Source organism: Loxodonta africana, chromosome 12 (genome assembly GCF_030014295.1).
Source record: "Loxodonta africana isolate mLoxAfr1 chromosome 12, mLoxAfr1.hap2, whole genome shotgun sequence".
Lineage (NCBI taxonomy): Eukaryota > Metazoa > Chordata > Mammalia > Proboscidea > Elephantidae > Loxodonta > Loxodonta africana.
The window spans coordinates 85,779,826-85,803,251 of NC_087353.1; the positions used below are offsets into that span (position 1 = coordinate 85,779,826).

The following is a 23,426-nucleotide window of genomic DNA, read 5'->3' on the forward strand; positions in this document are numbered from 1 at the left end:
CCTCCTTCATCAAAAAACAAGGCAGAAGACAAGCCCAGGTACAACAGCAGGTTCTTTTCCGGTTCCTCAAAGCGCCACACGCACAGGGCGGGGGCAGGGACAGAAGAGAATGTAAACATAGGGTTCCACCCCTGGACCTCAAGGGAAGACTCCTCTGATAGGGGATGGAAGGAAACAAGGTGAAAGGTAGGGGCCCTCGTGAGACAAAGCAGGGGAGGCCTGAGAACACAGAGGAGGGAGAGCATGAGGGCAGGGGTGGGGAGGTGGGGGACATTTCCTGTTCCAGTGCATGTCCCCTTAAATAAACTGGGACACGAGCATTGTGGAAGGAGAACCGAAGAGCAGAAGATGGAGTGAGCATTCCCACCCCAGGCTGGCCAGGTCCTCTGTACATAATTATAACAGAGATGTCCAGAAATAGATCAAGGAGAACCTTGGCCCCCAGCCAAGAAGTGGGGACTGGCAGGACTGGAGGAAGGAAAAGGGAACCCAGCTCCACCTCATAGGTAAGGGAAGCCACTGGAGTGTAAGAATCTGAAAACTGCAGACTCCCATCACCAAGAGTCACCCCCGTAATGACAAGAAATCAACCAGGACAGCACCGGGGAGGGGGACCCCAGAGGGAGTTGGGGCAGGAGTGACAGAGACCCTGGCTGGGTCTGTCTGGAGGTAAGGGGCTCCAGATTTGCTCCTGGCTGCCTCAGGGAAATGCAGCTGCCCCATGCACTCTGTCTTGGCTGTGTAGGATCAGCAGCTGGCATGAGGAGATAGGGTATCAAGCCACCCTCCTCTGAGAAGGACGGCCTACCAAGGGGGCTGGGGGCAGCAGCCCGGGCCAGGCCTGCTCTTGGCTGAGGGGAAAAGGGGGGCCATGCAGTCCAGCCCCAGGGCAGAGGTCAGAAGTACGCATCCTGCCGGGCCTCAGATGCCAAGGACCTGTCCCCACCATCCTGAGGGGCTGGGGGCCCATCTGCCTTTCGACGCAGCGAAAGCTTCCGGCCTTGGGCCTTCTTCTCCTGCTTCTGCCGTTCCTTCTCCTGCTTCTGCCGTTCCTTCTCCAGCTTCTGCCGCTCCTTCTCCTGTTTCTGCTGCTCCTTCTCCTGCTCTTTTTCCCACTTCTGCCGCTCCTTCTCCTGCTTCTCCCGCTCTTTCTCCTGTTTCTGCCGCTCCTTCTCACTCTCCTTTTCCTGTTTCTGCCGCTCCTTCTCACTCTCCTTTTCCTGTTTCTGCCGCTCTTTCTCCTGCCTCCGGGCTTCCTTGCTGGTACCCAAGGGGGTGCTGTTGCCAGTAGGTGAGGGAAGGGATGGATGCAGTCCCTCAGCAGTGACCATAGGCCCTGGGGCAGGCCCAGCACTGGCCCTTCGGGCAGGAGGGGGTGGAGAGGGCGCCCCACCACCTAACCGGGAGCCTCGGCTCTTGAGGCCAGGGAGGCTGAGGAGGCTGGAAGAGGGGCCCAGAGGTGGCTGCTGCCGTCGCCGCTCTTCATGGATGGCCCGGGAGCCATGTAATCTCCGTGAGGGCCGATACTGCAGCTCCCCCCGGGTTTCCCGCCACTTCTTGAGCTGCGCTGCGTTTTCTCGCTCAATCAGTGCCTCTGTCACTGGGAGGTTGGTCACCTAGAAAGAGAGGAAATGGGTTGCAGAATGAAAAAGAGGTGCATGGATGGGCCAAAGCAGATGTGGAGTGTGTAGAGTCAAGGCCTACCTCGTGCACAAGGAAGTCCTCCTGCATGCACTGCTGCGGCAGGTTGCGCAGCTGCTCCATGGTCTCATACATGCCTTGGCAGGAGCGCAGCTTCTCCACAGAGCCCAGCGTGTGCCGCAGGAGCACCAGGGCCACTCGGAAGATGATCTTGACGCCTAGAGGGTCAGAAGAGAGCATGGGGGGATCAGGCCCCGGATCTCAGCCAGTCCCATTTAGTAGGGACTCACAGCCCCCATCCCTCTTACTGCTAAATCTTACAGATGAGGAAATTGAGGCCTGAGAAGGAAAATGAGTTGCCACGGGTTTCTGCTTCCTGGGAGGAAGAGCAGCCCTGGGTTGGTGGCACAGCCAAAGATCAGGCCTCAGTTCCTCCAGCCTCCAGGCTGCTTACATTGAAGCCTAGGCCCAACAACTACCTTCTGTCATGGGGCCATGAGAAATGTGACAGGGCCCTCTGGCAGTCACCACAGAAGCCCCAGCCCCTCAGGGCCTGCACGGCCACAGATGTACCTTCACAGAAGAACATGTCCCAGACACGCAGCACTGAGGCCCAGGGCAGGGTGCGGGCAAAAATACACATGAACCATTCTGTCATGTAGAGCACAGGGTCAATGCGCTGCCGCCGCAGGTGCCGATGTGCCAATGGGGACGCCCGGCGCAATAGCGCAAAAAAGATCTCTCCATCCAGCTGAATGGCCTCCTGGAGGAGTAACAAGTCATGAGAGGAGGGCCTGGCCTGCTTCGGCCCCCTACGGATAGACCTTAGCCCTGAGAGTGGATGCTCACCCCAGTGAGGAGATGCCCAAAGACAGGGACTAAAGGGCAGTGTGAGGCAGGGTAAGGGTTTCCCTGCAGCCTTGGGGAAAAGTTACAGCCCGAGATGCGCCCAGCCTCCACTCACCAGTCCTGCACTGTAGTAGCCAGGAAGGTACTTGTCGCAGATCTGTACCAGGCACCAAAACGCTTGCTGGGAAGGGCAAGAATAAGGAGGGAGGGATGGGACCTGAGAAAGAGATCGGGGAGCTCCTCCATCACCACTGTAGGCCAAGATGCTCCCAGCCCACCCCCACCAGGACAAGCCTATGCTGACCTCAGCAGGCATGTGCATGAGCAGCACTGCAGCCACTGGGGCCTGGGCCTGGCAGTAACCCTCATCGGGCCGGTAGATGGTGTAGGCCTTCAGGATGCGATACAGGTCCTGTTGCCTGGAGGGACGGGGAAGACTGTGAGGGTGATCACAGGAGTTGCGAGCTCTCTGACCCAAACCAAATCTGCTCCCTACCAGCCCCAGCCTAGACTTTTCCATCACCTAGCTGCAGATTAATCTCAGAATTTCACCACGACATACCATCTGCCTTCCTAGTCCTGCCTATCGAGCTATCAAGGTTGAGACCACAAAGCATTCCAGCTCTTGCTCTCCAACCTTTGGCTGCACACCCCATACTCCTTACCCATTCTCTAGTCCAGGCTGTGCTCTCTCGCCTCCCAGTCTTTGTCCCTGCCTCTCTCCCTCCAACTGCCACTATCCCATAAACCTTCAAGGTCATCTTCTCCAGGAAGTTTGCAATATCCACAGCCTCAGCCCTCCTCTAGCACTGTCTGAATGCCTCGTCACCGCAGAGTAGCTCTCTTAGGCTGGGCCTGCCTGATCTGTTTCACTGGATTTCGTCAGTTCCATCCCTCAGAGTGTCCAATGGGCCCTGGTTTTTGGTGAAGCCTTGAAAGCCAGTTGTGCCTCAGACCTTCCTCTTATCTCTGCATACAAAATAAAATCTTGTCCCAGACTTGCTCCTTTTCCTTGAGGGTGCCTCATCACTTTCTGGGACTTCCATCCACTCAGCCCCCATATCCAAGAACGGACAGCCATCCTCACTCCTTCCTCACTCTCCATAGCTAATCACCAGGTCCCAGCAAGTCTACACCTCAAATTTCACTCATGTCTGTTCCCTCTTGTCCACCTCCACCACCATTTCCCAGCTTAGCCCTTCAGCTCTTGCCCAGATACAAGTAATGACCTCCCAGATCCTCTCCCAGCCTCCAGTCTCACACCCAGTCTAGAATACCGTACTCTGAATACTGAATATGCTAGAATACTGCCTAGAATGGCAATTCCAAAAAGACCACCATTCAAGGATGATCTTCATTTGGGCTTTATCTGCATACCACCCCTACTAGTATTTTTTTTTCTCCACTTTACACTAGCATCCATGAGATGACAGGTTTGACATATGATGGTTATTTTATCTAGCACATATTAAAATAAACACGTAGCTTCCTCAAGCTCCCACACTACATCCACCCACCTGCCTGCTTCTGTGGCCCTGCCTGCTCCCCTGTTGCTATGGGTGAACTGTCTGTGATCCCGGCTAGGGACAGCCTTTCCACTGGTGCACTGGATCCCATCCCTTCTCGCCTACACAAGGCCATCGCTCCAGCAGTCCTCCCATCTCCTGCATCGTCAATCTTCCCCTCTCTACTAGAACATTCCCATCAGCATTCCGATACACTGTTATCTTTTGTCTTAAAAAAGAAAGTCTCCTGCCCCACTTCCCTCTCCAGATACCACACCATTTCTTTCCTCACCTATGTAATAAACTTCCTCCAGAATACAGACTTGCTATCTTCAATCTCTTTCCTCCCATTCTCCAGTCAGGCTTCTACCCACTATTCTACACAACGCTATGTTTATCAAGGTCACTAACAACCTCCAGAGATCTATTTTCAGACCTTATTTCACTTGACCCTTCAGCAGCCTTTCACAAAGCTGATCTTGAAACCCTCTTCACTTTGCTTCCAGAAATCACATTCTACTGGTTTGCCTCTGACCTCTTAGCTTCTCCTTCCAGTCTCCTTTACTGATGCTTTCTCATCTTCCCATTCTCTAAATGCTGGAGTGCTGCAGGGCTCAATTCTCGGACAACTTCCTTTTTTATCTCCACTCACTGCCTTGGTGATTTAGTCCAATCTGTAGGCTGACAACTCCCAATTTCTAATATATCTCCAATCTAAACCTATCCCCTGAAATCCAGACTTGTGTATATTGTATATCCAGCTTACATGACATCTTCATGTAGATGTCCAACAAGCATTTCAAAACTGAGCTCCTGATATACCTCCTTTCCACCAGTTTTTCCCATCCTATCAATAAACAGCAACTCTGTTCTTCTAGTTTCTCAGATCAAAACCTTAATAGTCATCATTAACTCCTCTCTCTCTCACACATACTTACACACACACATCTAATCCATTAGCAAATCCATGTGGTGCTACCTTCAAAATACATCTAGAATCTAACCACTTTTCCCTATATTTTTACTTCTACCATCCTGGTCCAATCTATCATCATACCTCTCCTGGATTATGGAAATAGTCTCCTAACTGATCTCTTTGCTTCTTCCCTTGTCTCCCTACAGTCTATTCTCAATATAGCAACCAGAATGATTCTTTTAAAACGTAAGTCAGATCAGGTCATCCTTCTATCCAAAAGCCCTGCAAAGGCTTCCTATCTTACTCAGAGTAAAGGCCAAGCATTTTCAACAGCCTACAAGGCTCTATCCATGTGGCCTCTCTACTTCATTTCCTACTGTTCCTCCCATCATACACTGACCTCCTCCTGGTACCATGAATGCACCAAGCATTCTCACCTCAGAGCTTCTGCATTGTGGTCTGCCTAGAACACTCTTCCCCCAGATATCTACATGGCTTACTCCCATACCTACTTCAGGTCTTTACACAATTGTCCTCTTCTAAGTGAAGCCTGCCCTGGGTCTCCCTATCTAAAATTGGAACAGTATCCCCACTTACATTCCTTAGTTCCCTTCCTTGTTTTAAACTCCTCTTTAACAGTTACCACTACTTCACGAACAACAGATTTTCTTTATTTATCTTATTATCTATCCCCATTAAAGTATAATAAGCTCCCAAAGGGCAGGATTTTTTTTTTTTTCCCAAGTAGGCAGAAATTTTTCTCTTTTTGTTCACTGTCATCTGTAACTAGAAGAGTGCCTGGCATATAACAAGTACTCGATAAATATTAGTTGAAAGACAAACTTACTGATAAAAAACGTCCATCTAGAAACCACCTAAGATCGTCTTACATACTACTAGAGAGTGGTATATACACTACAACTTGAGGGCACTTGGCCTGTAGAACAAAACTGAAATGCCTTGGCAGAGCATTTAAGGGCCCTTGGTGATACGGCTCCAAACTTCCATTTCAGCCTCAGCTCTAACCAACCCCACTGCCAAGGTAATTCCCCAGCCAGGAAAAACCTGCCCCCTGCTCTAGCTCCCATCTAGCCTTCAAAACCCTGTGTGTACACACACACACACCACACACACACGCACACCTCTCCACACACAGAGTCGGAGTCTCTCCCTCGGGCATGGTCCCTCACAGCGCCCAGGACACATCCTTCAATATGGCCTGACACTCAATCCATCAAGGATCTCTCTTCTAGAAGCCCTAGAGGGCAAGAACTGCTTTCAACCCAGTCCTATATCCACCTCGAGTCTTCAACAAGTGTTTGCTGACTGGCCTACAAGGTAAGATCACCTTACCCATGCCCCCCTCGAGCAGCAAACATCTCGTGGAAAGGGAACTGGCGGTGCAGGTCCTTTTCAATCACATCCAGCCACTTGGGGTCCCCAGGAGCCCGTTCCAGCTCCTACGGTGGAACAGCAGGGATTATCTCTAGATCTGAGGGAGCTGACACCCCTCACGCAGATGGGGCCCATATGGTCCACACCCTGGAGCTACACGTACCTCAAACTTGCCCGGATTCTGCTCCAGGAGTTCCTTGCTATTGGACAGGTACTGCCACGCCTTGGCTCTGAGGGAGGAGGGGACCCCCTTCCGGCAGCGTAGCTTCACCTAAGGCAGAGGGAGCAGGCAAAAGGACAGCCTTAGGAGCTGGCAGAGCCTCCACGCTTCCCCAGGAAACCTCAGCCTTCCTGGGAAGTCTTCCCACATCTCATAGGGTTGACTCCAATGAAGTTGGTCTGGCTTTCTATCTTTAAGGCTACTCCTCCCCCGAGACCCAGGTACCACCTGCCCCGACATGGTCCAGAGGGTGGGATATTGTCAAGTTCCTGGGCTTCCCCAGAGCATGTGGGCCCTGAGCGCCCACCCCCACCCCACCTTGTCCATTCCCTGCCCACCGCCCAGCCTCTTCAAACCTTCTGGAAACGCCGTGACAGCCACTTATCCCAGTTACTGAACATCTCCAGCCACTTGAGTTCCCGTTGCCGAGCCACATCCACGGGAATGGAGCTCTCTCTGCAGGATGGGGGGCAGTAAGGAGGCATGGAAGAGGTCACTGTTGGTAGTACAGAACCTGGACTACTGGGAGAACTGAGGCAAGCCACTCCCCAGGCTCATATGTGAGACTGGACATAAAAGCATTTTGTAAGCAACCAAACATCAAGATGTCTGGCCATTTGGCCATCCCAAGGCTGAAAGGGATTTCTTCCCTATTGGATAACTACACCAAACTTTGTGTTCAAATTCCATTTCTAACTCATCTATGTTTGGGGAGGCAATATAGAATATTTTAAAGCCAGACTTTGCATTAGACTTGGATCCAAGTCCTAGTTTGACCACTTATTCAGTGTGACCTTGGGCAAGTAATTTAATTTCTCTGAGTCTCAGTTTCCTCATCTCTAAGTTGAAAAGCATAGCAATACCTACCTGAAAGGGTCTGTTGAGAGATTATAGGAAGATAAAACATAGCAGAAGCTCAGAAAATAATAGCAATTACTATCCATAAAATACAGAATACAGTACTTCTCTGTCTCCTTAGAAGCAACAGTTTCCTCCTATCAGACTCTCGGGATCCCTAAGGCTATCTGCAATTCCCTCCACCTACTCCTCCCTGAAATTACCCCAGATTCTCAGACAAAATGAAGCTCTCCTAGGCCTGTTTACCCACTCTTCTGTCAGAGCTTCACAGTCAAGGTGCCCCACCAGTCAACTGTAGGAACCAGTACCAGATGGTTGAGTGGAATGAAATAAAGAGCTTGGGTTTTATAAATCAGACAGACCTATGTTCAAATCCCAGTTCTGTTGCTTAGGAGGACTCTTGGCAAGTGATAACCTGAGTCTCTTCCTCATCTGTAAAAGAGAGACACCACCACCTATATCACGACATTAAGAGAAGACTATTAAGAAACTATATCTGAAGAGCTGTTAAATGGGGCCCATGAAATGTTAGTCTCTTTTGTCCTAGAACCTCCTTAAACAGAGAAACTGTCTCTTATTCATCTCTATCATAAGTCAGCTCCAAACTCAACTAAGGGCAGGGAAGAGTAAAATATTTTTGCTCTTCTCAAGAAGGTCACAGCCTAGCAGGGGAGGTAACTGCAATACAGTGTGGAAAATGCAATGACAGAGAAGCACAGAAGAGGGACGGACCTAACTGCAGTGGAAGCAGTGGATATTAGGGAAGACTTCCTGTAGGAGAGGACGCCTGAGGTAAGCTATGAAGGGTGAGTAGAAGTTAGCAAGCAAAGAAAAGGGAGAAGGGCATTCCTGTCAGACAGTACAGCATGAGCATGAAGGAGAAATTACAACCAATTCAATAGGACCACAGCACAAAGTGCATGGTGAAGAGTGGTGGGAGAAAAGGCCACAGAGGCTATGGAGCAAGCTAATAAGGAGCCCTGTATACAGGCTGAAGAGCTTGGACTTTATCCCGGGGGCAAAGAGGAGCCACTAAAAGCTTTTAAGGTGGCATGTGCCACAGTCAGCCTTGCCTCAGAGGTAGATTTCTCCAGCATGCAGGAGGGATTTTAGAAGGACCAAAGTACAAAGCAGAGAACTAGCACCCAGCACAATGCCTGACACACACAAGAGATTTGCTAAAATTGAATTCAATACAAGTTTCTTACAGTTGTGTGGTATTGAGGAGAGAGCCAGTAGAGTCATACAGATCTAAGCTCAAATTCAGATTATTTGAGTGGCGCAATTCATTCAACTACTCTAATCTTATTTCATCTATATGTTGGGTACAATACATCCCTCGTGTATGGGCAAGCACTAAGGTCAAACTTCAGTTGCCTTCCCCATACAGGACTCTGAATGTTGCCACACAAATCTTTTGATTTTTTTTTTTTGGATTCTAAGCCCGACCTACGGTACTCCTTCCACAGGACTGCACCCCACACCAGATCCCCCGCCCCAACACACCCTAACCAAACACCAAATCCATTGCTGTGGTCAATTCCAACTCACAGCAACCCTATAGGACAGAGTAGAGCTGACCCATAGGGATTCCAAGGCTTTAATCTTTATGGAAGCAGGCTGCCACATCTTTCTCCCGCAAAGCAGCTTGTGGGTTCAAACTGTCAACCTCTCAGTTAGCAGCCAAGCACTTTACCACTGCACCACCAGGGCTCCTTCCAACACACACAGCCATGACCAAATCGCACTCATTCTTCAGGACTCATATCAGCTTCAGCTGAATGCCAAGGCTGGGCAAGAGGTCCCTTCTCTAAGCAGCTCACAAAACCCTGTGCTGTCCTCCAGCCTAAACCTAACATATTATATTGAAACCAACTGCTTAAGTACTTGTCTCTTCCTCTACACAATAAGCCCCTTGATAGAACTATTCATCCCTAGTACCCACTACAGGGCCTCGCACTTGGGTGCTCAGAAGATGCTGCAGGTTGAACTGACCTACAGCTTAAAGGGGCACAGAAACAATGGGCAGAATCCAGAGTGAGGGAAGAAAAAAGTCAGAAGCAATCACACCCCCACCTCAGGAGTGACTCAGGCCCCTGGAGGGAACTAGGAAAGAGTAAGGTCTGCTGGGGAGATGAGGAAATAGGGAAGAGGCCTCCCTCACCCTCTTTCCTTCGGTGAAGACACAAGACTGCCCTTCTCTGCAGAGGAGTGGTGCCTTCAGGGTTTCTCCTCCATCAATCAGACTTCCCTACCTCACCAACCCAGGAGACCTAGCGCTATGAAGGGGAAGGATGCCTGCATCCCTCCACACTCTCTGCCCCCAAAAGTCTCCACCAGAAACCCTGCCCAGCTACCATCCAGAATATCTGACCTGTAGCTGGAGTTTAACATCAAGGAACTAGGATGACCTTAAGGATCATATGAAACACTTCACTTCCTAGAGAAGGAAACTGAGGCACAGAAAATGGGGAAGCCACTAGCCCAAGGGCACACAACACTCCAAAGACAAGGACTAGACTCAAACGCAGGTCTCCTGGCTCCTAGCCTGAAACTCTAACATAACATGCCAGTACCACTTAAACCTCAGGATGCTCTGGGTATGATAGGGACCACCAAGTGCCCCAATCCCACTAGTCACCCACTGGATCCTCAGAGGAAGCTGGGACTGACAGAGTCTAGGCAAGGTGTATTTCTCCCCCTCTCTTCCCCTGCTACCCTGAGGCAGTCCCATTTGGGTGCCCACTGGGTACTCACAGGCTGCCTGAGTACTGGCTGCCCCCAAGGAAGCCATACTTGTCCGTCTTGCGCAGGGCCAGCCCATTGATCTCCGAGTCTGAACCCATGGAGCTCACATCATCCGCCAAGGACTCCAAGGTCCCAGACATGAGGCTCACAGAGTCCAAGTAGCTCAGAGTGTCCGGAGCCTGCCCTCGAGGCCCAGGAATGCCAGGTCCCAGGCTGGACATGGAGCCCAGGTCCTGAGAGCTTTCAGCAGGCTCTGGAGCTGGGGTCACCGTCACTACGGCTACCAGAGCCTCACATGTCCCTGGAGGGCCTGCACCAGGCCCTGAGGGGTCCTCAGGAGCAGGTCCTGCTGCTGATGATGTTGCTGCTGCAGCTCCATGTCCACTTGTCACCTGTCCTGGGGTCACTGCTGCAACCTGTGCAGTCACTCCTGAGGCCACTGTGGTTTCCGGATTGGGGGCAAGCGAGGGTTTGGCGGTCAGGGCCCCAGGAACTGTTCTGGAAGGGGTCCTGGTGGGTGTGCCGGTGGGGGTACCTGGTCCAGCGGCGGGCGAGGTTCGAGCCTCCTCCGTCTTCGGAGAGTCTGTCCCTGGGGCCAGAGCCATCGACGTCCCGGCTCCTGCCACCGCCGTGGGCACGGGAGGCTCAAGGCCCGGGGATACCTGTGCCGTCGGGGATGCCGGCGAGGCCTCCAGAGTCAGCACTACCACAGTACTGCCTGCGACCCCCGGGGCCGCAGCCGGGTCCGGGTCCGTGGTTTGGTTGGGCCCCGAGATCCAGGCGGGCCGTGCCTCCCCGGGGGCCACGAGGGTGACCGGGGTCGAGGTGGCCGTGGTCACTGGCGGCCCGGGAGCCACCACCACCACGGGCCCGGCCCGGGAGCCCCGAGGCGGTGGCGAGGGGGCCGCGGGGGCGCCATGACGGCGCGGCGGGGCCACCAGGGGCGCCGGGCCCGTCTCCATGGCCGAGGGCCGCCCCTCACATCCCCCTGCCGGGGCGGCCGCAAAAGGCGCCGCCCCTCAGACCGCCCCGCGCCGCCCGCCGAGGAAGGGGAGAGGGCGAAGGGCGCGGCCCGGCACGCGCCGGGGCCGGGGGCAGGTCGGGCCGCCGTTGGGCGAGAGGGGGTGGGGCGGGGGCCCAGGGGCGCCTTACGCCGGGGTCTCGCCAGTGACCTCTCCAGCCCTCGCGCTCTCTCGTCGCCGCCGCCGCCCCCCTCCCTCTTGTTTCGGGCGAGCTGCCGACCTAGCGCCTGCGCACACGTCCCGGTGCCGGGCTCAGGGGCCAGCGTCCAGACGTCTCACGCCTGCGCGCTGCCGTCCCCTCGCGCTCCTTTTTTTCTCCCGCCTTCACAGAGAGCTTGGACGAATAATTGGAGAGAGGGAACTGGGTTTCTGCCAATCGCTGGAAGGATGGGTGGGGTTGGCGGTGGGAAGGGGATGGGTAACCTGGAAAGAGGAAACGGAGAGGGCGGAGGGCGATAAAGCCAATCAGAGGGCGAGTAAGGGCAGGAGAAGGCGGGATGAAGGAAGTATCTAATAGAAAAGCGAGAACCTGCACCTCTTGGCCAATAAAGATGACTGAAAAGTGAATGACAGCGGCAGGGGCGGGGAGGGAGGCGGTACTGTGGGAGTAGGAGGCGGAGCCCACGAGCTCCCTGGCTGATTTTTTTAAAAAAAAAAAAAAACCAAACCCATTGCCGTCAAGTCGATTCCGACTCATAGCGACCCTGGCTGATAAACCCATAACTCATTATAAATAGGGAAGGTAAAAAGAGAGCCAGTGAAAAGGGGAGTAAAAAAAAAAAACCTTGCCATGAGTTGATTCCGACTCATAGCGATCCAATAGAACAGAGTAAAACTGCCCTAAGGCTGCAAATCTTTACGGAAGCTAGCTGCCAAAATCTTTCTCTCTCGGAATGGTTAGTGGATTCGGTTAGCAGCCAAGCGCTTTAACCACTGTGCCACCAGGGTAAAGGTGACAGACAGTGTTGTCTAGTTTGGCGGTGACAGACAGCATCTGCAGTCAATAGGAAGAACTGAGGAATTCTTCGGGTCTCCCAAAATGGTCCGGAAGGAGTGACAGCTGGGAGGCGGGCTAAGATTGCAATTGATTTGCCTCGTGAGCCAATGATCTCGTTCCCTCACTTCAGCAACAGAGGAGGAAACTGTCTCAGCCAATGGCAGCATCAAAACAGCAAGAGTGCTGCCCCCAGGCAGTGCCAGCCCAGGGATAGTCAGTGACACTCGGCGACAAGCGCGGGAGGGGGGTGACAGTTGGGGACAGCGCGAAGAGGGTGCGAGGGCCAGGGGGATTAGAGCAGCCCTTAGCCAATAAGAGCGCCGCGCTGCCCCTCCTGAGCTTTCTCTGGGCCCATTTTCCCATCTAGCTGCTGAGGCCTCCCCACTCCGGTGGTCTCTAGAACATAAGCCCTACCACCGAACCTGTACTCTGAAGCCTGATCAAAAACTCTCAGCCTTCACACTCTCTAATTCTTCAGTGCTGGCCCCCATCCAACCCCAACACTCCAAGCCCAGGAAATTATATAACTAGAGCCCCCAGATGGTCTAAGTGACCCATTTCTCTGGATCCCTCATTTCTTGCAAGAATCCCAAGTCCCTCTATTCAGCCCCCATCTTTTAGACCTCATCCCTGTGAGTCCTTCCCCATTCTCATAGGGATCCCATACTCCAAATTCATGAATCCGCAACACCATGAACTCCCCACATCTGTGTTCCTATTTTTTTCACGACCCAGAACTCCAGTCCCATCAACTCCTCCTCTCAGTGCCACATCTCTCTGTACTCATTTCCTGCTAAGAACCAATCTACAAGCCCCTAAAGCTGCCCTAGACCACAAAAAAAAAAAATCCTCATAAGCCCCAACTTTCAGCTTCTAAACACCCCATCTCTTCTCTGGCCCGCAGTCTCCTGGGACCCAGGGTTAAAAAGCCAAAAACCAAACCAGTTGCTGTGGACCCTATAGGACACAGTAGAACTTCCCCATAAAGGTTTCCAAGTAGCAGCCGATGGATTCAAACTGCGGACTTTTTGGTTAGTAGCCAAGCTCTTAACCACTGTGCCACCAGGGCTCCAGACTCCAGGTTTAGAGGGCCCCAATTACCACACAAGAGTCCACCATTCTGAAATTGCAGTCTACCCCTGAGAACTAAATTCCAACTTCCCAATTCTTCCTTGGCTTCTGAGCTCTGTGAGACACCTCAATCCCTGCTGAGACCCAAAACCTGTGAGCTCCCACTCAGTATCTGAGATCCACCACTCGTGATCTCCATCTCTTCAACCTCCCCATTTTCTACTTGGTCCAGGCTTCCTGAGCTCCTCCCATTCCCCTCTTTGGGGTCCCCTCCCCTCCCAGAGCCCAGTAATAAATGGGCTCCTCCATGAGCCTGGACCCCCATGGTAACCAACCGTATAAGGCGAGGCAGCTGCAGACCGAGGTGGGGAGGGGCCAGTGTAGGAGGCCAAGGGCAGCTGCTAAGTTTAGGTAGTTCCTTCTCTCTTCTTAGAGACAACAGGTGGCCAGGCCCCAGTGCCCAGAAAAGAAAATGTCTTAGAAGCATTGGCATGTGGCTAGAGGAGGGGGAGGAGAAAAGGCACCTTCCTCAGGACATCAGGTCCTAGAGGGAAAAGGTGATGGGTGTCCTTGCTAACTTTGGACCTCCCAGGCTTCCTCAGGCACTGTCTTCCCAGACCTCCACTATATGGAGGGGACTGGGGCACTGGGGCCCAGAAGGGTGGAGGGTGGTTTCTGCCCAGAATGGAGAGAAGCCACTAGCCATCCCAGCCACCCAGAAGGTGGTAACCAGCTAGATTCCCCCTTGGTGTCTTTGCCTCTCTTCCTGAGTTCCAGTCTCCACACCAGGATCCAGAGAAATTATTCTAGATTTACATCTAACCATGTCCTTCTCCTGCTTCAAACCTTCCCAAGCTTCTCCAAGGTCCCAGCCTTCAGCCTGGCATTCAAGGCCCTCCAGTGTCTGTTCCTCAGCTCCTTACATCCTCTGCTCTATCTCCATCACGATATGGCAATCTGAACACCTCTGATCTTAACACTTCTCTGGGCCTTTACCCATGCTATGCCCTCAACCTAGTGTGCCTGTCCACCCACCTTCACCTGACTTATTTCCGTCAGCCTTAATAAAGCCATTCCCAACATGGCTGTTGTGCTTTCTACTTCTGAGCTTCTGACCAGTGGGTGTGTCATTTTCTGCATTTATTCCTGTCTCCATGGCTAGACTGTAAGTTTCACCAGAGCAGGGACTATTAATTATAATTAAAGTTTACTAAACTGTTTCCAAAAAGTGTTTATAATCACAATGGGTTGTATGGGATGGGAATTAAATTCCTATTTTATACAGGCCTAGGGAGTTAAAGCACAATGCCCAAGGTCACAGAGCAGGCCCTCTGCTCTAGGCTGTCTAGTCTTTTCATACCCAGTGATTCCACACTCTGCATCTTCCCTCACAAAACCCCCTCTCCTAGAAGGAGATGTAGGAGACTTCCCTGATCCCCCAATTTCCACAAGCCCCTCTCTCCCATTTTTAAGCTCTGTCACCACCACCACCACCACCACCCACACACATACACACACTCAACTGTGACCTCTATGATAGGGTGAAGGGTGTTTGCCGAAGTGCATCCACAAAGCCCAGCCCAGCACCTGGCACACTCTGGGTGCTCAGTCAATGTTTACTAGCTTTAAATCTGGGCCCACCCCATTCAGGGGTACAGGGGGGGCCTGGTTCATCTCTCACCTGGAACTGCACCTAGGCCTGGGCCCCCTCTGAACACTGTCACATCCAGTCCCATTTGGGAGAAAGAACATCCCTCCTGCCCAGGTCCTGGTGAGACATGCATCCCAAGACCTCCCTCCTTCCTCCCTCCCTCCCTCAGCTCCAGCTGCTCCCTCCAAGAAAGGAGAGGCCCTCAGCTGGGCTATTTTGGTATCTGGGGTGGGTACCCAAAAGGCTAAGGTTACCACAGTATGTTAAGGGCTCCCTAGGGCAGGACTATATAACCCCAGAGGGACAGTCCCAGGGTGACTCTCCGCTCCTTTCCAGCCTGATCCACTACTTTGCCCCTAGGAGACCGAAAACATGGTGAGTGAGAATTCTCTAGCCCCTGCCCAAGATACTTCAGACCTGAGAACAGCTGCACCCTTTGAGAGAAAATAGCCGGTTCCCAGTCCAGCAAGAATAGATGAATTCTCCCTTTCTTGGTATTACTAATGGGGAGCAGACAGGCAAAATGATGGCCTAAAGGGTCCAACCAAAGGAAATCTGCCCAGACACTGCACTCACAGGGGTCTAGCCCCTCTCAAAGCCTGCTCCACCCCTTTCTGCACTCCATCTTCCTAAAGCCCTCTGGGATCAGCCAGGCAAGGATGCCCACTCCCGTTCCGTAAATGAGAAATCAGACAGGGTGAATGAGTGGATCAGAGTCACACAGCAAGTCTGGAGCTCAGAGAAAGTAGGCTCAAAGCACTGAGAAAGGAAAGAAACTTCCACTGGTTGGGTAGAATGGAGGGATGGGGATCCAGGAGTCACAAATGGGAGTTTAGGGGATGCAACTGAAGAAACCCCCTTAGCAAAGAGGTCCCTAAGAGCAGGAGTTGCCGGAGAAGAAAGGAGCTCAAAGAGCCCTGAATCTAATCCATTGTCCTCAGAGAGGAGTAGGGACTGGCTCAGGAACCCCTTTGCCCAACCCTCATCCCCCAGGCACCCAAGAGGGCCAAGAGAAGGGCAGCAGCAGAGGGCGGAAGCTCCAACGTCTTCTCCATGTTCGACCAGACTCAGATCCAGGAATTCAAGGAGGTGAGTGAAGGAAGGCAGAAGGCTAAAGGCTGACCAAAGGCACCCCCCTGCTGTCCCTTCCCACTCCCACACCCTCTCCTTGGAATGTGCACCTGTTGGGGGGGGAGGGGAAGGGTGTAGAATTCCTTCCTTCCCTCTCTGCTTGAAGTGGAAGCCGGCAGCTGGCTGGGAGCCAGAATATGATCTGCCTGGGATGGGTGGGCTGATCCCTGGCTATGGGAGACCTAACCCCCATCCTGTCCCCCACTTTCCACAGGCCTTCACTGTAATCGATCAGAACCGAGATGGCATTATCGACAAGGAGGATCTGCGAGACACCTTCGCAGCCATGGGTGAGACCCTACCTCACCTGTAAAGACTCAGGCATCAAGGCTGCAGAGTCCTGGGAACACAGCAGCCTTGGGTTTTGGTCCTGTCTGCTCCACCCCAGGCCTCAGTCTACCTAGCTGAAAAACGGATGGGTTAATCTGAAGTTACAGGAAGCATGGCCCTGGCCCTAGGACCTTGCTCCAGCCCATGCTCCCCATTCCAGGCCGCCTGAACGTGAAAAATGAGGAGCTGGAGGCCATGATGAAAGAAGCCAGCGGTCCCATCAACTTCACGGTCTTTCTGACCATGTTCGGGGAGAAGCTCAAGGGTGAGTGAAGGGTCCTTCCTCCAAGCTCCTAGGTGCCCTTTCCTGGACATTTCGGGGACCTTTCTGCCTCATGTGCCCTCTGACACCCAAGGTGCCGACCCTGAGGACGTCATCACCGGAGCCTTTAAGGTCCTGGACCCGGATGGGAAGGGTACCATAAAGAAACAGTTGTAAGTTGCCCCCTCCAGCTGCCCCCACACAGGAAACTTTTTTAAATCCCTACCAAGGGTTAAGCACTGTTGAGGCTTAAGAGAGAAATTAGGCCTGTGGAAACAGGTAATGCTTAAGTAGGATTAAATTTTCATGCAAATATGGGGGGAAGGGCAAAAGCCGGGAGGTCTTAGTGTTTGGGAAATCAATAAGGGATCTAGAGTGACCGTTTTCAGAGAGATACTGCGTGTGGCAAGGAGGATGAGGTGGGAGGGAGTGGAAGGAACCACGAACACCAGGCTTAACTCCCTGTATGTCACCTCTCTGCAGCCTGGAGGAGCTGCTTACCACGCAGTGTGACCGCTTCTCCCAGGAGGAGGTGAGTCGGGGAGGGGGCTGGGAGAAGCGAGGGGACGGGGGAGGGGGGAAATAAGAAACTGGTAGGAGCTGCCTCTATGCCTCCCCTAGATCAAGAACATGTGGGCGGCCTTCCCTCCCGACGTGGGTGGTAACGTAGACTACAAGAACATCTGCTACGTCATCACGCACGGCGACGCCAAGGACCAGGAGTAGAGGACCCTTTTAGGCCTCAACTGGCCAGTACCCTCTGACCAGTCCGACAGCGCCATCCCGACCCCCAATAAAATTGAACTGGTCTTTGTTTCTATCGGCGGCGCCTTCAGTATGTCTGTGAGGGCGGCCTGGCGTGGGTCCCCGAAGGAAAGCTGGAAAACGGTCGAGCACCGAGCGGGTGCCCAGGAAGCTGGGTGGGGCGGCTCCATTTACTCCCGCTGGGAGAGAGAAGACTCGCGTGGCCCCAGGGCAGCTCAGCTTTTATTGAAGATACAGCTTGGGGGAAGACGGGCGACGCCCGAAGACGGAGAAGGGGGTCTTGGCGGGGCTGGAGATGTCTGCTCAGGAAGAGAACGAAGGGCGAAGTGGAGGGCGGGCAGGGGTAGAGTCGGGGCGGGGCGAGAGGCGAGGCTCCCAACTCCAGATTTGAGGAGAACCGATTAGAGGGAGACTTTTCATAGCCCGTGCAAGGGCGGGCCTACCGGCTGGGGCTCCATGACTAGGCGCTGGGCTGGCTGGGCCTCGGGGATTGGGCAAGAGACGGGCCGAAGGCGGGGCCGAGGACAGGGAGGCCGAAGGAAGGGAGGGCCGAGGCGGGGGTCTCAGAGGGTGTCCGACTGCTCGCTCGGGGCCTGGCTCTGCTGCATCTGGGCCTGCATCTTCTCCAGCATCACTTGCATGCGGCGTAGCTGTACGGGGCAAGATTCCAGGCCGTGGGACCCGGCGAGGCCAGAGAGGGACCTCGCAGAGGACCTGGGGTCTTGGTCAAGGGAGGGGGGGCAGCGAGGTGCTTGCTCACCTCTTCGTCTTTCTCGCGGATCAACTTCTCAGTCTCGGCCAGAGGAAGCATGGGCAGTGGGATCTCTGTGGCGCTCTGGCGGGAAAGCTTACTGGGGTGGTGGAAAAGGGCAGCAATCAGGGGCGGGGTCCGAGGTTGTGGGTCGGGCAGGAAGGTAGGGCCTGGAGCTAGGTTGGGGCTAAGAGGCGGAGCCCTGCCCAAAAGATAAAGGCCAGAGGCAAAGTGGGTGGGAAAAGTGCCCGGGAGCAAGGTCTGGTGGTGAGGGCAGGGCCTGGTCTTGAGGTGGGGGGGGCGGTCATCGGCTGTGGGGGCGGGGCCTGGCCTGGGTGGCAGCGCCTTAGCCTCACCAACATAGTCGGCTCCAGTCGGCTCTCACCTGCGACTGGCTCGCGCCCCCGGCCGGGCCAGGCTCTGCAGGCAGCGGGCCCGGTAGCCCTCGTACAGTAGATCGTGCGTCACCTCCTTCAGGTCCTGCAGATGCGTCTGCACGAGCATCCGTCGCAGGTTCAGGAAATCGCAGTGATGTGGATTCTCCACTGGAGGGCGGACCAGCGAGCGTTAGGGAGCCTCAGGGTCCAGTCTTGCTCCAGAGGCGGGCCAGCCAGGAGCCCGCTGCCGCCCTCGCCCTCGGGGAAGGTCCTCGCTCTGCAGCCGAAGGATCCCCTCTTTGGGCTCCTGGGTCCCCCGGAGCTAGCCCGCCCCCAAATTGCACGTTGGGCGCAGTTGACTCGGAAGTGGCCTGGCTCGCTGCTCGCGGGCCTGGCCTTACTCACCCTCCACGGTACCCCAGGAGTAGCAGCGTCCCCTCACCGGCCGGGTCTCACCATCCCTTACTACCTCGCATGAACCGACGACTGCAAAGGGGATGCTTCCCTAGAGGGCAGGGATCAAGGGTTGGGCCTCCCCTCCCACTCCCTGCTGAAACCCCTTTCTCAGCCAGTACCTCCAAATCAGCGTCCTCTGCTTCCCTCTCACCTTCATCTCTGCATCCTGCCTCTTGAAGTCTTCATCCTCATCAGAGTCACAGTCAGGGAACTGGTAGATGTTGATCTCCTCCTCCTTCAGCTGGTCCCGGATCTTGGAGGAGACAGATGGAGAGACAGTGAGAAGTGTGGAGAGTCAGAGACAGAGCGTGAGAAACAGACATTGCCTGGCCAGAGATGGTGAGACACAGGGATACTGTGTGGTCAGAGACAGATAGGAAGACATAAATGACAGAGATGGTGACAGCTGGATATAAACAATGACCAAAAACAAAATCCCAGAGACAATAAGAGACAGAGACATAGCTGATGAGAAACTGAGACAAAGACACTCCAACAGTGAAGGCTGAAGGCCTGGAAAGATTCTAAGGTGGGGCAAACACCAACAGACCAGGACAAACAGAAAGTGGGAGAGGGCTCTGAAGGGGTTGGGGGAGCAGTCATCAACATCCAGGGGCCACAGGAAGTCAGATGTCATTCTGTGTCATTTTCTGTCTATGCCCTTGCCCTCAGACAGGCCTTAGCTCAGGGGCTGCATACCCATCCTTTTATAAACTTCCAGAGATACGGCTCCCTCAGAAACTCTCCCACAGCCTAGCCTGGCATCACGCTCCAAAAAGGCCACCCCAAGATCAAAGACGTCAGAGCTGAGCTCAAGTCTGGGCATGGCTTTTGGTTTTATGTGGGGCCGGAGCTCAGAGGTTTAGGAAATCCACACCTTCTGCTTGAGGGCCTGGGCTTCCTTGGGCATCAGGGCATCTGCTTTGCCAATGACTGGGATGATGTTGACCTTCTCATGCACAGCTCGGAGGAAGGCCACATCTAGGGGCCGGAGCCTGTGTCCAGAGATTGGTCAGGACCCAGCCCCAGGGCACAGAGACTCCTCAGCCCTCCCCAAATGCCCCACCCCCCAGGGCATCCCCCAGACCCCCGGCCGAAGGGTGAGATGAAGTAGAGGCAGCAGTGGACCCGAGAATCCTGGATGTTTTTCCGGTTCAGACCGCTCTCATCCGTAAGATACTGCTCAAATTGCTCCTCGATGTAGCGCACCACTGGCAGCCAGCTGGAGTGTGGGACAGGGCATGTGGTCAGGTCAGAGACCTCAGGGCAAGGGAGGGGCAAGATTAGCCAGAACCGTGGGGGTTGCAAGTAGTTTTTTTGGCTCCACCCAAAGGCATCAGGGGAAACTGGCAGGGGTGTGAGACATCAAGTAGCACATACTGACCACGGGGACACTTTGGACTAGGTGGCCATAAGAAACAGGCATCACCTCTTGGGTGAAGGTGGGTGAGGAGTCAGGACAGACACCCCTGTACCTGAATCCCCACTTTCCACAGAGTAGTCATTTTGAGGGGCTTAGCCCCTACCCCTCCCCTCCTCCTTACCAGTCTGAGCAGTCCACTGAGTCCCCAAAGCCAGGTGTGTCCACCAGGGTCAGCTTCACTTTAACACCCCCTTCCTCGATCTCTACACCCCGGCGCTCAATGGTCAGTGTCTGTGTCAAGCGAGCTATGGGGACAACGAGAGGTCTGGGAGCTGTGTAGAGGTCTGAGGCAGGATTAATTTGCTTTCTCAGTATCACAGTATGCCCCCACCCATATTCCAGGAGAGGCAACAGTCTCAGAGAAAAGCAATGAACTGCTTGAGTCACTCAAAAAGCCATGGGAGACCCAGATGGCAAAGAAAAGAGTACAGCCTGGGGACACAGGAGAGGGTGGAGGGCAGTGCCTGGGGAGAATGGGGAAGGTCTTACCACTGGCTGGTGGCAGCTGCCGGTCCTCATAGAGGTTTGTAAGGAACAGACTATTGATGAGGGTGGATTTTCCCAGGCCTGACTCCCCTGTGGACAGGACAGGCCAAGCTGGTCAGGTGAGAGGACTGTTAGGGTTCCTGAAGGGCCTTCTCTCCCCTGACTCCCCTCTCCAAACCTCCCTGACCTGCCACCATCAATGTGAAGTCAAACCCCTTCTTGACGGACTTGCGGTGGAGCTGGTTGGGGAGGGCTGCAAAACCCACATACTCTTTGTCCTGTTGGGGCGGGTGGAGGGAAGGCAATATGAGGCTGTTGGGAGCAGCAGGCAGGGCTCCCAGTAACTCTTGAGCTTGGAGGCTAGAAGTCAGTCTACTGGGGGTCGAGGCCTGGGCATGGGGACCCTGAGGGCAGGGGTTTGGGGGCAGAGATGCCTAGGTTCCTGGGCATCAGGACTCACCATGGCCCTGCTAGCTGTCGCAGCACCTGCTGTCGCTCCCCACTTCCTCTGGTGGGGCAGGAAGTTGAACACAGCAAACAAGGGGGCGGGCTGTGAAGGAAGCTGAAATGCTGGAACTGGTTCAGGCCCAGAAAGGTGGGGAAAGTCCCCACCTCCTTGATCCCTTTACCCATCACTCCTAGAATCAGCTTCAACTCCTTCAACACCTTTATTTCAAGCCCCATTGTAGCCCCATCACCCCCATAGGAAGTAAAGGGTAGGCAAAGAGGAAGGAAGCAGTCTGCTCTCCCTGACAAGTGAGATTAAAAAAAAAAAACATTGCTGTCTAGTCTATGCCAACTCATAGTGACCCTACAGGACAGAACTGCCCCATAGGGTTTCCAAAGAGTGGCTGATGGATTTGAACTGCTGACCTTTTGGTTAGCAGCTGAGCTCTTAACCACTGTGCTACAGGGATCCTACAGGCTTTGACAGAGATGGTAAAAACAAACTCCCAGAGTCTGAGTGGACCAGAAGCCACAGGCAATGCAAATGGGAGTGGAGGCAGGAAGGACCATCAATTTTTCGTGTCAAATCATGCAATGGATCCTTAAAAGGACTCCAGGGCTATAGACATTTCTTAGACATAACCAAACACCTCTTGGGATTGGTTTTCTGGGTTTGAAGGCTTACGACTATAGTCTCCGGGGACAACATGGTCAATTGGCATAATATAGTTCATAAAGTTTATGTTCTACATCCTAATTTGGTGAGTAATATCTGAAGTCTTAAAAGCTTGCAAGTGGCCTTCTAAGACAAAACTAATCAGCCTCTTCACTTCCGGAGCAAAACAGAAAGAAGGAAACCAAAGACTCAGAGAAGAAACTAGTCTATAAGACTAACAGTTTACACAAACCACGGCCTCATCTACCCTGAGAGCAGAAAAACAAGATGGTGCCTGGCTACCACTAACAACTATTCTGACCAGGGCCACAATAGATAGATCCTAATTGAAGGGGAGAAAAATGTGGAACAGAACTCATTCTTAAAAAGTCCAGACTTCCGGGATAAACTGAATGCTTCAAAGGTCAGCGGAGCAAGGGCGGGGGTTTGGGGACCATGGTTTAAGGGGACTTCTAAGTCAATTGGCAAAATAATTCTATTATGAAAACATTCTGCATCCCACTTTGAAATGTGGCATCTGGGGTCTTAAATGCTAACAAGCGGCCATCTAAGATGCATCAATTGGTCTCAACCCACCTGGATCAAAGGAGAATGAAGAGCACCAAGGTCACACGATAACTATGAGCCCAAGAGACAGAAAGGGCCACATGAACCAGAGACTTACATCATCCTGAGACCAGAAGAACTAGTTGGTGCCCAGCCACAACCAATGACTGCCCTGACAGGGAGCACAACAGAGAACCCTTGAGGGAGCAGGAGATCAGTGGGATGCAGACCCCAAATTCTCACAAAAAGACCATACTTAATGGTCTGACTGAGACTAGAGGAAACCCAGCGGTCATGGTCCCCAAACCTTCTGTTGGCCCAGGACAGGAACCATTCCCGAAGACAACTCATCAGACACGGAAGGGACTGGACAGTGGGTAGGAGAGAGATGCTGATGGAGAGCGAGCTATTTGTATCAGGTGGACACTTGAGACTGTGTTGGCAATTCCTGTCTGGAGGGGGGATGGGAGGGTAGAGAGGGTTGGAAGCTGGCAAAATTGTCACGAAAAGAGAGACTGGAAGGGCTGGCTCATTAGGGGGAGAGCAAGTGGGAGTATGGAGTGAGGTGTATATAAACTAATATGTGACAGACTGACTTGATTTGTAAACGTTCACTTGAAGCTCAATTAAGAAAAAAAAAGTCCAGACTTACTGGACCCTTTGAAACTAGAGGACTCCCGGAAACTATCACCCTGAGAGACACCTTAAACTTTGAACCAAAACTACCCCCGAGGTCTCCTTTTAGCTAAATAACAGATTGGCTCATAAAATAAAAAATATTACCTGTGAGTATTGTGCACCTTTAAAAAATTACCTATATGAGACCAAGTGGTCAACAATTAACCTAAAGCAAAGATGCAAGGGGACAGGGAAACAAGATTACTGAAAACAAAACATTCAGAA

General features: G+C 53.2%; 2 protein-coding genes across 3 annotated transcripts; both read right to left on the minus strand.

Moving 5' to 3' along the window:
• Positions 1 to 39: 39 nt before the first annotated feature.
• On the minus strand, positions 40 to 11,095 carry TBC1D10B (TBC1 domain family member 10B). 2 transcript variants are annotated; one of them, XM_064295838.1, is made up of 9 exons: positions 10,142 to 11,095; positions 6,883 to 6,982; positions 6,470 to 6,577; positions 6,265 to 6,371; positions 2,795 to 2,909; positions 2,606 to 2,671; positions 2,215 to 2,404; positions 1,705 to 1,859; positions 40 to 1,616 (listed from the first exon to the last, which is right to left on the minus strand). In XM_064295838.1, the coding sequence occupies exons 1-9, from the start codon at positions 11,092 to 11,094 to the stop codon at positions 897 to 899; spliced, it is 2,514 nt and encodes an 837-aa protein (XP_064151908.1). In that variant the 5' UTR covers position 11,095; the 3' UTR covers positions 40 to 896. The 2 variants fall into 2 exon arrangements, with proteins under 2 accessions (XP_064151908.1, XP_064151907.1); XM_064295837.1 differs by having other exon boundaries at positions 2,606 to 2,707.
• A 6,475-nt stretch (positions 11,096 to 17,570) lies between these two features.
• SEPTIN1 (septin 1) lies at positions 17,571 to 21,505 on the minus strand. The gene is made up of 11 exons (XM_023558936.2): positions 21,315 to 21,505; positions 21,042 to 21,132; positions 20,858 to 20,944; positions 20,490 to 20,613; positions 20,033 to 20,167; positions 19,823 to 19,940; positions 19,097 to 19,198; positions 18,895 to 18,994; positions 18,498 to 18,657; positions 18,122 to 18,212; positions 17,571 to 18,011 (listed from the first exon to the last, which is right to left on the minus strand). The coding sequence occupies exons 1-11, from the start codon at positions 21,315 to 21,317 to the stop codon at positions 17,925 to 17,927; spliced, it is 1,098 nt and encodes a 365-aa protein (XP_023414704.2). The 5' UTR covers positions 21,318 to 21,505; the 3' UTR covers positions 17,571 to 17,924.
• Positions 21,506 to 23,426: the final 1,921 nt, after the last annotated feature.

Coding starts and splice junctions, on each gene's coding strand:
- TBC1D10B (XM_064295837.1), bottom strand. CDS start 11,094: ATGGAGACGGGCCCGGCGCCCCTGGTGGCCCCGCCGCGCCGTCATGGC. Junction 2,910..6,264: donor GCTGCTCGAGGGGGGCATGG/GTAAGGTGATCT, acceptor CCGTCCCTCCAG/GCAACAGGACCTGTATCGCA. Junction 1,617..1,704: donor AGGACTTCCTTGTGCACGAG/GTAGGCCTTGAC, acceptor CTCTCTTTCTAG/GTGACCAACCTCCCAGTGAC.
- SEPTIN1 (XM_023558936.2), bottom strand. Junction 20,614..20,857: donor GCAGCTGCCACCAGCCAGTG/GTAAGACCTTCC, acceptor TTGTCCCCATAG/CTCGCTTGACACAGACACTG. Junction 19,941..20,032: donor ATCTCACCCTTCGGCCGGGG/GTCTGGGGGATG, acceptor CTCTGGACACAG/GCTCCGGCCCCTAGATGTGG.